This window comes from Chinchilla lanigera, unplaced genomic scaffold (genome assembly GCF_000276665.1).
Source record: "Chinchilla lanigera isolate Chin_1 unplaced genomic scaffold, ChiLan1.0 scaffold00006, whole genome shotgun sequence".
Taxonomy (NCBI): Eukaryota; Metazoa; Chordata; class Mammalia; order Rodentia; family Chinchillidae; genus Chinchilla; species Chinchilla lanigera.
Window position 1 is genome coordinate 28343761 of NW_004955407.1, and position 12340 is coordinate 28356100.

A 12340-nucleotide genomic window follows, 5' to 3' on the forward strand; every position below is an offset into this window, starting at 1 on the left:
ATTTTATTGAACTGTCAATGGTGAACAGCATAGTTAAGTAAAATTCATTTTTAAGAGTCCCTATAGCCGGCTGTGGTGCTGCATGCCTGAGATCCATCCCCGCACTTGGGAGGCTGAGGCAGGAGGATCGCCACAAATTTGAGGCCAGCCTGGGCTACGAAGTGAGTTCAAAGCTAGCCTGAACTACCTAGCGAGATGCTATCTCAAAAAAAAGGTCCGTATAAACCAAATCTTAACTAACAGCAAAATCAAGTAGCAAAACTGAAAGGCCTGAATTTTACCCGTTTTTCTTCTATTGGGCTATTGTTGGGGTAGGATGCACAAGGTTTTTCTTTCCCACATACCTAACTCCTATCAAAAGAAAATGTTCACTGAATACTTTCAGCTACTGATTTCTTCCTTCTTTTTTTTTCTTTTGGACAGGGTCTCACGATGTTTAGGCTAGACTTGCTGGCCACTAGTTTCCTCATTTAAATGCACTCAGCAGTGCAGTGAAATACTACAATTTGTAAATCTTTCCTCTCCCTCTCTTGGTGAGCCTCCCTGCCACTGACAACACGCGGTGCGTTCTCCATCGAAGAGGGACACACAAGGCTGTCACACACTGGGTAAGTATGCCGACTTCTAGTGCAGGGCTGCGACAGTGGAAGGCACTGCTCCAAGACCATCTTTATCCACAGTGGCCATATTTAATATTTACTGAGCTTCTCCACCTGCCAGGTACTGCTTTAACCACATTTTGTGCATAAGCTAAATTAATCCTCCTAACCAGTCTGTGAAGTGCAAGTTAATTCCTGCTTTCTAAGTGAGGAAAGGGAAGCTCAAAAACTTGCCCAAGGTCACCCACTTAAATTATGGCAAAACCCAGTGGTATGACAAATAGTCAACAGAAGTTTCCAAGGCTCAGACTTCAGACCGGGTCTGAAGAGGGGACAGACAGCCTCAGCCTGAGCCCTCAACCTCCACCTGCGGCATCTGACATTATCTCCCGGTAGAGACCATCAAAACTGAATTACATTAGAGAACACTCAGCTATGGAGGAGAAATCTCCACACACTGAGGTTACAGAAGTCTGTGCTGACTACGGTGTGCGAGTACAGAACAAAACAGTCTCGTCTCCCCCCACCCGCAATATACCTACAGTGACAGGAAAGCACTACCGTTGTAACAGGGGAAGAAAAAAAAGAGAGAATGAATCCAAACGCTTACACTTGTGATTTCATCCTTACAGAACGCTATCGCTTCAGGTTGCTTGCTTGGGGGGAAGGCTGCTTCAAAGGCATCTTTTGCAGCGCATGCAGCTGGCGTGTACGTATCACACTGAGCCATGAGCCAATATCCCATTAAACTTTTTAAATACGGAGCCAAATGTTTCTTTACTTTAAGGATAAGTTTTTCAAAAGCTTGCTGAGTGGCTTCTCGAACCCGGCGATCATGATCCTATTGAAAATGTACGTACAATTTACAAACATATACAAATACGTAAGTTTCTAGATGTGCTACAAAGACCTACTATTAAGAATTCACCTAAGAAACAAGCTAATCTAAAACCAATTTTTGAAAGGCTGGGGCATAACTCAGGGATAGGGTGCGTGGTGTGCAGACACAAGGCTCTGGATTCAACCACAGCACGCGCGCGCACACACACGCGCGCGCGCGCGCGCGCGCACACACACACACACACGGCACTTTTGAAATTTGGGGTTTTTTTATTACTTATTTTTTTTAAACATGATTTCTTTTTCTTTTTTTCTGGTACCGGAAATCGAACTCACGACCTCACACTTGCCAGGCAGATGCTGTGCCGCTGAGCTATATCCCCAGCCCCAGTTTGGGGTTTCTTAAATCAAATATTATATAAAATAATTAATTCTTCCTTTTCTCGCTTTCCCAATGATATTATGATTATATTCAATATTCAAGGCTAGATTTTGAATAATTATGCAACTAATTCTCATTCTTTTGCTGCAAATATGCAAGGAAATAAGATAATTACCAACTTTATTTTGAATGAAAAGCTTCTGGGTTAAATCTCTAGTAATCTAATTTCTTAAAATACAGACTCTGCATGTACTCTTTTCAACCCAGCACGAACCAAACTGCTTAACAATGTTGACACGACACTTCATAACCTTCATCAAAATCAGTCGTTTAATGACAGACCACATGGTTTCAACAACAACAAAAAATATACACCAAAATAAACTAATAAAGTCTTCAACTTACAAGTGAGATTTTGCAGAAAATTCTTGGCCAATAGGGAAGAACTCCTTTTACAATTTCTGTTTCTCTCTCTGTACACATGGTTCCAAATTCCTGCATAGCCTAAAAGTAAATTATTAACATCGTTAAGAGTTAATAGCCATAATTTTAGCTATGAGTTGTATTGATTTTATTTGAAAACTTTGTCTGTTTTATTTAATAAGAGAACATATTATTTATGTTTTGTGCCATGTAGGATTAACATGAGCTTTTCTAGTCTACTATAGTAGAAACTTTACAGTTTTTTAAAAAACTAAATGTATGCTCAAAAAAACCCATTCAAAATTGCAGGACTGCCAGGTATAGTGGTGCACGCCTGTAATCCCAGCACTAAGGAGGCTGAGGCAGGATTGCTGCAAGTTAGAGGCCAGCCTGGGCTACACATGGTAGTGAGTTCAAGACTAGCCAGAATTACATAGTGTGACCCTGTCTGAAAAAATCAAAAATATGGGCCAAAGATATATCTCAGAGGCGTAGTGCCTGCCTGGCAAGCGTGAGGTTGTGAGTTCGATTCCCGGTATCCAAAAAAAAAATCAAAAATAAACAGCTAATAATGAAACTCTAGGATCGAGGTTAGCACAATGGCATTCATCTTTAGTCCCAGCTACTTGGGAGACTGAGGTAGGAGTATCACCTGAGCCCAAGAGTTCCGGATCAACCCAGGAAACACACCACGACCCATCACAAAAAGTAAAAAATAAAAATTACATTCTATAATGAGAAGAACTGTACAGTCAAAATTCCAAAGTGGTTCAAAAAAGTCCCAAGTAAAATACTAATTTATAACTCAGAAAATAAGCGTAAAATAGACTTATGTGTATGTCACAGAAAAAGTGCAACTGTAAAAGCATTAACTAATGATAAATTACTGGCCATATTTCTTTACATTAAATATGCTAATGACATTTTTAACAGAAAGGTATTCTTGACCATTTTTATGAAAACGAGAAAACTTACTTTTAATTTTGTTGTGACATCTTTCTTAGAAAGTTTCCGTAGCACCATTCGGAAATCAGAATCTACAAGGTTGTCGATTTCTTCAGCTCCTTGAATGGCAGGAACATAGCCTAGTTCACTCTGAGATGTTCCAAAACCAATAAATCCAGGCACTGTTCCCTTTTCTTTGGCAAGTAGTTCTGCAGCTCGACCGCTATTTGAAGGCTAAGACAGTAGGGAGAAAAAAAAATCTGAGTCCAAGAAAAGTTCAATATTTAATTTTGCAATTCCTTGATAGTTCTTACGATCATAACAAACTTTTATTTGAGGTTTTTCCCTAACCTAAAACTTCATCTATTGCAACATTCCCCAAAGATGATAGCAATAATGCTCCTAGGAGATTTTTTTCCTACGTTCTGAAACGTGAGAACAATGTTTTTCAACTGTGGATACAATCCATTTGTGTCTCACAGTATTAGTATAATGGGCCATGGAGAAGAAACGGAATAAGTATTTTTTAAAAACCAGAATGTGTTACATATAATATTTTCTTATATTTCTGACTTTCCTGTAAATAGTGTTCATAGATATACATATTGCGTGATCACACACTGTGTGATCGTTTAAAAATAATGAGGCTGACCTTTTTCATCCATTCAACAAATACTAACCAATCACCATGGGTTAGAGCTCACGACAGGTATTTCCAGACTGAGTTCCTCCAAAACAGTCACTTTCCTTTCCACATACCCAACACCTAGCCCACCCTCTTTGGGCTAAAACTACATCAATATGGACACAACAGCCAACACAAAGGTCAAGATATAAGATATACTACTCTTTTGTTTTGAACCATGGGCAGAGGTTTGACTACTACACTATATAGCTGTCTCCTAGTTGTAAAAGAGAGCTAGTTGTTACAGAGAAAGAATATATTAGAATTACTGAAAGAAATTAACTTACCTTCTGTCATATAAGGCAGATCTTAGTTCAGTAGTGGCAAATGTATGGTGCAGGTGTTACTGTATTTTTCTTTTAAGACAAAAGATGTTAATGTAGAATTGTTTCTTCTAAACTAAAACCTCAGAGGTCAGGTTTAATTGCAGTGTTGGCACTTCATGATAAATGTGTGAGTTCTGGGTTACCGTTTGGCATTCTGTTTCTAAAAGGTTCACCATCACTGCACTAGTTCAACCATCAAGAACTCACCTACACACATCTATTTCTTATTTCCAAGAACACTTGCAAGAAGTTATCCAAATATGTCAACATAAAAACTGTTTTTGGAAACCTATTTAACAAGAAATAATCAAGCCTATTATCTAAATTGAACTAAGTAACCAATACCGAAAAGATGGCCAGAAGTACTTTTTTTTTTAAATGTGCCAGTGAAGAGTAATAATTCCAACCAGGCGTGATGACACACACCTGTAATCCCAGCACTCAGGAGGCTGAGGCAGGAGGACTGCTGCGAGTTCGAGGCCAGCCTAAACTGCACAGTGAAGCCCTGTCTCAAAAAGACCAAAAAATAAAAAAAATAAAAAAAAAAAAACCACTAGGTGACACACACCTGTAAAGGATAAACCAGGAAGATCACCGAGAGTTTGAGGCCAGCCTGGCCTACGTAGTGAGTTCAAAGCTAGATAGAACTACATAGCAAGATCCTGTCTCAAAAAAAGAGTAATTCCATAAAAGGATCTCCATTTTAAAACTTCATTAAAATGAACTAACATTACTCAGTACTGGTACCTAAATAAAAGTGCTCCAAAGGAAGTCAGTGAACTATAATACAATTCTGAAGCCTAAATATGGTGACCGTAGGAGGTAAGAACTTTATAATCTCATTTGTAAACAATTTCATGAAATAGTAAAAAAATTACTAGTTAGGCATGGTGGTGCATGTCTGTAATCCCCGCATTTGGGAGGCTGGGGAGGAGGCCTGCTGTGAGTTCGTGAGTCCGGGGACAGCCTCAGCCACATAGTGAGTTCAAGACCAGCCTGAACTACATCGCAAGACCTTGTCTCAGAAAAAGAAACAAAAGTAAAGAAACTCAAAAAACCTAATTACTACTAAAGAAGTTAAGGCAGCATTCTGAACTAGAAATTCCCAAGCTCAGGAATTACACTGTCAGCTAAAGTAATAACTAGAGGCAGAAGGAAAAGTATGGTATTTCTAGTTTCCAACTTAAAAAATAACAATCTCTTTAAATATACTAATTGTATCTTTTATTCAAGATACACTTTGAGTTTAAAATCTGCTCATCTAGCATAGTTACTATTATGATCTATTTGTAGGTTACTTATATCCACAGTTCAATAAAAATTAAGAACCCTGGTTCTATTTTGGCAGTGAATTCTTCATCATGCCTTTGTCCATGTTCTTTGCGCCTGGCTTCTACTGGTATTTGAGGTAGCAATCCGGAGTCTACAGTTGGAAGATCAAACTGAGGAATTAAAAGATCTTTCACCACCTGCCGGCCACATTTCCTAATCTGATCTACTGCCTCTCTTTCCTTACCTTGCTCTCCTCCTCTGCCTTCTCCCAATTTTGTGGCCACTGCGTGTGTGCCAGTCCCAACTGAATCCAAGGATCCTTGAGTTATGCCCTTTCATAACTTAGTCTTTGTGTGATCTTTTTCTCTCCATCTGAAAACTCTTCCTTCCTTTTCAGTACCTGACAGACTTCTACTCATCCTTCAAAACACTAGCATTTGCAACAATTGTCTCCCCAAGGTCAAGCACTGTTCTCTGCTGTGCTGCCACTCTCTCTGCTCATACCTGTACTACCATCATTTAATACATTGTAATATTTGCTTGTAAACCTGTATCCTCAAACGAATAGTTCAAGAACAGTAGGTATTTGTCTGTCATAGCAAGCAGTATTCAGTTTTCTGCTCAATGAATGACACTCTTTTTTTTTGGTTTTTGGTTTTTTTCCGGTACCGGGAATCGAACTCATGACCTTGCACTTGCCAGGCAGGTGCTGTGCCACTGAGCTAAATCCCCAGCCCTTTGAATGACACTCCTTAAAGTTCAAATCCCAGCTCTGCAACCTTCTGGCTATGTAAGCTTAGCAAAGTAACTTCTCTAAATATCAGTTTTATCTTTTTTTTTTTTTTTTTGTACAAAGAATCAAACTCAGGACTTTGTGCTTGCCAGGCAGGCACTGTGCCACTGAGCTATCCTCATTTCTCCATCATCTTTTTCACTTTTGTTTTGGTTTTGACTTTTTTGAGACATGGTCTCACTATGTAGTCCAGGCTGGCCTGTGACTCAGTGATCCTCCTGTCTCAGCCTCCTATCTTTACAAGGAGATTAGAGTAACTCATTACTTGGTCCACTCTCACTATTAAATGAGCTTTTAAGCCATAATAATAATAATAATAAATGACAGCAAGAATCATCAAAGGGTGCTAAAACCATTAGGTGAAAATTGGTGAGAATAGTATAGTTTCAGGCTACCATTCCACGTATTATTTGTTAGTAGCCAATGGACAAGCAACTTTAAAATAGACACCATCTTAATCAAGTGATTACACAGATATCACTAATAATGAGACAAACAAAAGTTATGTGTTCCTAGTATGATGCACTGGAAAAGATCCCATGATTCATAAAGCATTGCTGCCAACAATTATTTAACCTGATTTTCTAATCCTTAGGAAGCAATCAGATAAATTCAAACTAAGTAAAACCAATTGTCCCTGACTCTTCCAAGTTATACATAAAAAACACCCTCCAAGATGGGGCAAGTGTACATTGTCCAGGTCAAAGGGACCTCAATGATAGCAAAAGAGTAGAAGCGATCCTTGATTGGATGTCAAATATTCTTAAAATAAAATATCTTAAAGAATAAAAAAGATTATAGAGCATGGTGGTGCACACCTGTAATCCCAGCACTAGGGAGCCTGAGCCAGGACTGTCACAAGTTCGAGGCCAGCATGGGCTGTATAGTGAATTCAAGGACAGCCTGGACTACATAGCGAGACCCTGTCCAGAAAAAAAAAAAATTATAGAGTAATTACTGAGATGAGTACAGAAATGTGAACACAAGACTGCATATTATATGTGAGTACTACACCCGAGTTAGTTTCTGTATGTTCAGTTATTCACGATTATGAGGAAGAATGGTATCGTTTTTAGAAGATACATGCTGATGTACTTAGTAGCTGAGTCCCAATTTCTCTAAATCACATAAGGTGCAGCAAAACCCATCAATTAAAGGAGAGAAAGCAAATGTGACCAAATAGTAACAATTGGTGAGTCCAGGAAAAGACTACATAGATGTGTCCTTCCAAAATTCTTGCAACTTTAACTCATACTAAGGACTTTTCTTGCAACTTTAACTCATACTAAGGACTTTTCAAAAGTAACAAACTGAGCCCCGTGGGGTAAATTCCAGCTACTCCAAAGGCTAAGGCTGGTAGACTGCAAATTCAAGGCCAGCTTGGGCAACTTATTGAGATTTTTGCCTCAAAATTTTTAAAGTAGGGGGCTGGAGATATTAGCACAGTGTTCAAGCATTTCCCTACCATCCCAAAGCCATGGGTTCCATCTCCAGTACTGCAATAAATAGACTGATTATTGAGGCATTTTACAAAACAAAGTAAAACACTGAATAAGAATGCAAGTAAAACTCTTAGCACAGTATTTAAGGTAAGTTACTATAAATGTTTATATTATTCTCCCCCAAAACATACTGACAGAGCTACAAAAATGTGGTGCTGAAATAACTAGAACTATATGAATCAGAAATAGGAAAAATACATTCCCATAAACTTAGATTGTGCTATACCAAACCAGCAATATATTTTTATATAGCACTAGAACAGCCCATCGGATAAAAGTAGCAGATAAAAACACCTGCCTTCAAATACAACTTACTCAACTGACACAGTAAGTTACCCAGTAGAAGTCATCGATACAATGTAGTAAAAGAAAGTACGAAAGCAGAACAGGAAGTGGAGGACAGCTACAATCTAAAACGGGACGACCACGGGAGGCCTCACTGAGACGTCGTATAGAGCAGCATTTGGAGGCACCTAACAGATGCGCATCGGGAGAGCGCCACGCAAGGCCAAGGCTCAGTGGGATCCGCTTGGCTGGATGAGCAAGCGAGCGAAGAAGAAGACAGAGTTGAAGATGAGGCCGGAAAGGGCAACAAGTAGACCAGAAACCAAGCATGCCCTCTGAGAGCTCTGGCCTTCATCCCGAGGAACGCAGGGATTCACCGTCGATTTCTGGGGAAAGGAAGGACAGGATCCGAGCCACCCTGCCTACCAAGCTCGCGTGAACTCCTGCCCATCCAAGTCCTCCACCTCCCAGCCCCCTACCGCCCGCCACCGCATCCAGGTAACCTTCCGGGTGAAGCTGACCCCGAACCATCTGTTAATGAAAATCGTGGGTGTGTGCCTCCGCGGGCACAGCTCTGGCATGCAGCGTCTTTTCTCTCACGATTCCCTGCTGTGCTCAGACAGCCCATCCGCCCTGCGAGATGAGATGCACACACAACAAAGAGGTCACACTCGACGCGCGTCTCTCGGACACACTCTGGCTGAGCGCCGGCGGGGACCAGAGCTGCGAGAGGACAACCCAGGTGGCCATGCCATCCTGCACTCACCCTCAGATTCCCCTTGGTTCGTTGCTTGTTCTTCCCGCCCATGGTCTCGGTCTCGGCCGCGATCTCAGGCTGCAGCCCCCAAGTTGACACTGCCGGGCTACAGCTTCCGGCCCCTAGCGCCGGAAGGGGACTCAGTGTAACAACTTCGCCGGGCCCGCCCCTTCCGCCTCTAGCCCCGCCCTCCTGAGCCCACTTCCGTTCCCGCTTCCCGCGGCCTCCCTGACAATGCACCGCCGTAGCGTCACAATTAAAGCCACGCCTATTCGAGTGTCGTCATTTCTAGCCAATAGGAAGCCGAGCGTTGGCCCTGTGGCGCCGAATCCTGTCCTGCTGTAGCTGCGGTTCCTCGCAAAGTGGATTGGACAGAGGCTTGAGCTGTGCGTTTGTTTTCACACAAGGGTAGCAACACGGTATTTGTGACTAGGGGATGAAGTTTTAAAGGAATGCAATCATTAAGCGTTCCCTGGACACTTCTTAGGAAAATAGACCCTTGTTGCGGGGAGAATTCAGTGGTAGAGCGCTTGCCTAGCATACTCGAGATCCTGGGTTCAATCCCTAGCACTAAGAAAAAAAGAAAAAAGGAAAACAGCCTTTTGGATCCATCCCGATATCCTGAAGCAGATTCTGCCCTTTTTTGCTTGTTTGTTTTTGTCTTGTAGAGATAGTGTTTAACCATACAGCTCAGGCTGGCCTTGAACTCACTTTGTAGCCCAGGGGGGCCTTGAACTCAGTAATCCTCCTGCCTCAGCCTCCTGAGTGCTGGGATTACAGGCATGCGCCACCACGCCCGGCAGAGTCTGCATTTTAACAAGATTCCTATTCTTGTTAAAATTTTAGTACTACACCAAGCATGGTGGTGCACGCCTGTAATCACTGCACTGGGAAGGATGAGACAGAAAAATCGCAAGTTCGAGGCCAGCCTGAATTACATAGCGAGACCATGTGTTTAAAAAACGTTTTGGGGAGCCGGGGCTATAGCTCAGTGGCACAGCGCCTACCTGGCAAGCATAATAAGGTCCTGAGTTCGATTCCTGGTACCAAAAAAAAAAAATTTTTTTTTTGAGTACTAGACAATTATTCTCCCTAAACTCCCCTTTTATTCTATATCAAAAGTATTATGTGCAGGTTTAAAAAAAACAAGAAGGTAATATGGCAATTGCCATAAAAATTTGAAATGAAAGACCAACACTTTCTTTTCAAAATTTGAAAAGAAAGTGTTGTAACTTAGTGGCTGCAGCTCAGAAGCACACTGGAGCGTCATAAACATGTGTGCTGGTCATTCTGTCCTGTGCACAGTCTGTCATCAACTTCACTGTGATGGAGCTCAGTGAGCTATTCTTCATGCAGGTAACTTCCGTTTGAACTTCATCAGCAGGAAAACTACAGAAAGACTGGAAAGCAAGAGAGGGGAGAAGGGCTCAGTTCTGTTGACGTCATTCTAGTAGCAGCCCCTCACCTTGGCAGCAGCACTTGGTCTAGTCTCCATCTTTTCTCTAACAATGATAGAACTGGCCTTATTGCACACCTCTGGGGTACCCGTAGCAAGCAAGCAGTACTCTGAGCATGCTCAGTACGAGTTCCGTCAGGCCCTCCCCTGAGCTCCTAAAACAGCCGGTAGTGCCCTTCCTCAGAACCTTGGGAGCCAATGACAGGAGATTCCTTCTCTGAGCTTCAGAGGACCGGCAAGAGCCAAGCATCGCTGAACTGAAATTTTCAAAGACCTTCTCCGAGCTTCTTCGTTCTGATCATTCTGACCTGTTCTTCTTTTCCTTTCATAGCTCTACAGAAGGTAGCTTCTTCCTGTGGTGATGGACCTTTGTGTTATCTCAGTATTTTCCTTCTGCTTTTGATCAATTCTATTATCAAGCGCTTTCTCTTTGAATAACTAAAGTGCACACTCAAGGACCTGGGCTCAAAACCCTTACTCTAAGTAAATGAATAAATAAAATCATTTCTACTTTCCTAATTTGATCTTTTTGGAAAAATGCACACCAAGAGACACACTGTAGAATTCTCACTAAAACTTTGTAATAGGAAGGAAATTGTAACAACTTAATTGGAGAATGGCTAAAAGAATTATATACATTTGTATTACAGTTGGAATCCAAATCGTTCCCCAAAAGTCTCATTGTGTCGAAGGCTTGGTTTCCAGTCAACGGGATTTAAGGAACTAAATTAGTCCTTTAGTGATGACTGAAGATTCATAGCTCATCAGTGAGGTTATTGGGAGGTGGGGTTTATTGGAGGAAGTAGGTCAGAGGGGGCTTGACTTTATTTTCTCTGGCTCTTACCAGCTCTCTGTTTCCCAGCTGTCCTGAGCTGAACAGATTTCCTCCACCATGTCTTTCTGCTATGATGTTCTGCCCTGCCATAGGCCCACAAGCAATGGAGCCAGCTGACCATGGAGTGAACCCTGTGAAACCATGAACCCAAATATCCTTTACCCCTTTAAATTGTGTATGTATTTTGTCCCAGGAATGGAAAGTTGATCAATATAGTATTCTGTAGGCTTTTAGACAGAAGTTAAGAGGACTGAAGTTCATCTCTACATACATAGAAATAATTCTTTTTTTGGTACTGGGAATGGAACTCACAACCTTGCACTTGCCAGGCAGGTGCTGTGCTGCTGAGCTATATCCCCAGCCCACCTAGAAATAATTCTAAGACATATTCTTAAATAAAAAAGAAAGGAGTTATATGTACAGTAAGAAATCTTTTGCATTTTAGATCGCTACAAAACAATATTATATATGTCTTATATGGACACATGCATATCATGTAAACACAGAAAAAAATCTGCAACGATACATACCAATCTGATAATTATACTTGCTCTTTATCAAAAGAGATAGCAAGGAAAGAGACTGGGATTAGGAGTTATAATCAAAGGAAATTAGGTCTTGTTATTAAGATTTTATTTTATTCAAGAGAAGACTTTCATGTATTAATTGTGCCATTAAACTCAAATATTAACTGAGGCTTTTAAAATAATTCTAACAACATGGCTACCTAAATAACTGTATCCTCGTACCCAAGGGTTATATAATACAATGGGAAAACTGATAATTATCACTAATAATTTGAGTACCCCATATTAAAAATGCTACAGAAACAAGAGATTAATGTGTATTTTAGTAATCAGAAAGTTGTCCTGTATGACAACTTCGGCCCAAAACTTGTACAAAAGTTGGAAAAAATGAAAGGAGAAATATTTGAAACTAGAACTAAAATGGAATAGAAGCACTGAGTCAAGGATTAGTGTGGATTTTGGAAAAAAAAAAAAAACAGGCAAGAAACTGGCCTGACTTCAGGATAGAGCTATCAAGGAAAAATAGCTTTGAAGGATAGGTCAGGGCAATGATCTGGGCCTTTTTATTAATTAGTTCCTAAATTTTGCCTGTTCTTGCACAGAAATATCACATAATTATTTTCCTTCTATTCCAGCAACACTGCCTACCTTTCACAGTGTTGGACCCTTCTTCTTCTTCTTTTTTTTGAGACAAGGTTTTGCTATGCAGTTCA

The 12340-nt window shown here is 40.8% G+C and overlaps 1 protein-coding gene across 1 annotated transcript in view; it reads right to left on the reverse strand.

Moving 5' to 3' along the window:
* Ltn1 (listerin E3 ubiquitin protein ligase 1) overlaps positions 1-9037 on the reverse strand; it is a 49200-nt gene extending 40163 nt beyond the window's left edge. The window contains exons 1-4 of the mRNA XM_005375608.2: positions 8819-9037; positions 3220-3423; positions 2227-2325; positions 1210-1440 (exon numbers count right to left, since the gene is read on the reverse strand). Of these exons, the coding sequence (XP_005375665.1) occupies positions 1210-1440; positions 2227-2325; positions 3220-3423; positions 8819-8860 (576 nt within the window). The 5' untranslated portion in view covers positions 8861-9037. The remainder of the gene's footprint in view (positions 1-1209; positions 1441-2226; positions 2326-3219; positions 3424-8818) is intronic.
* Positions 9038-12340: the final 3303 nt, after the last annotated feature.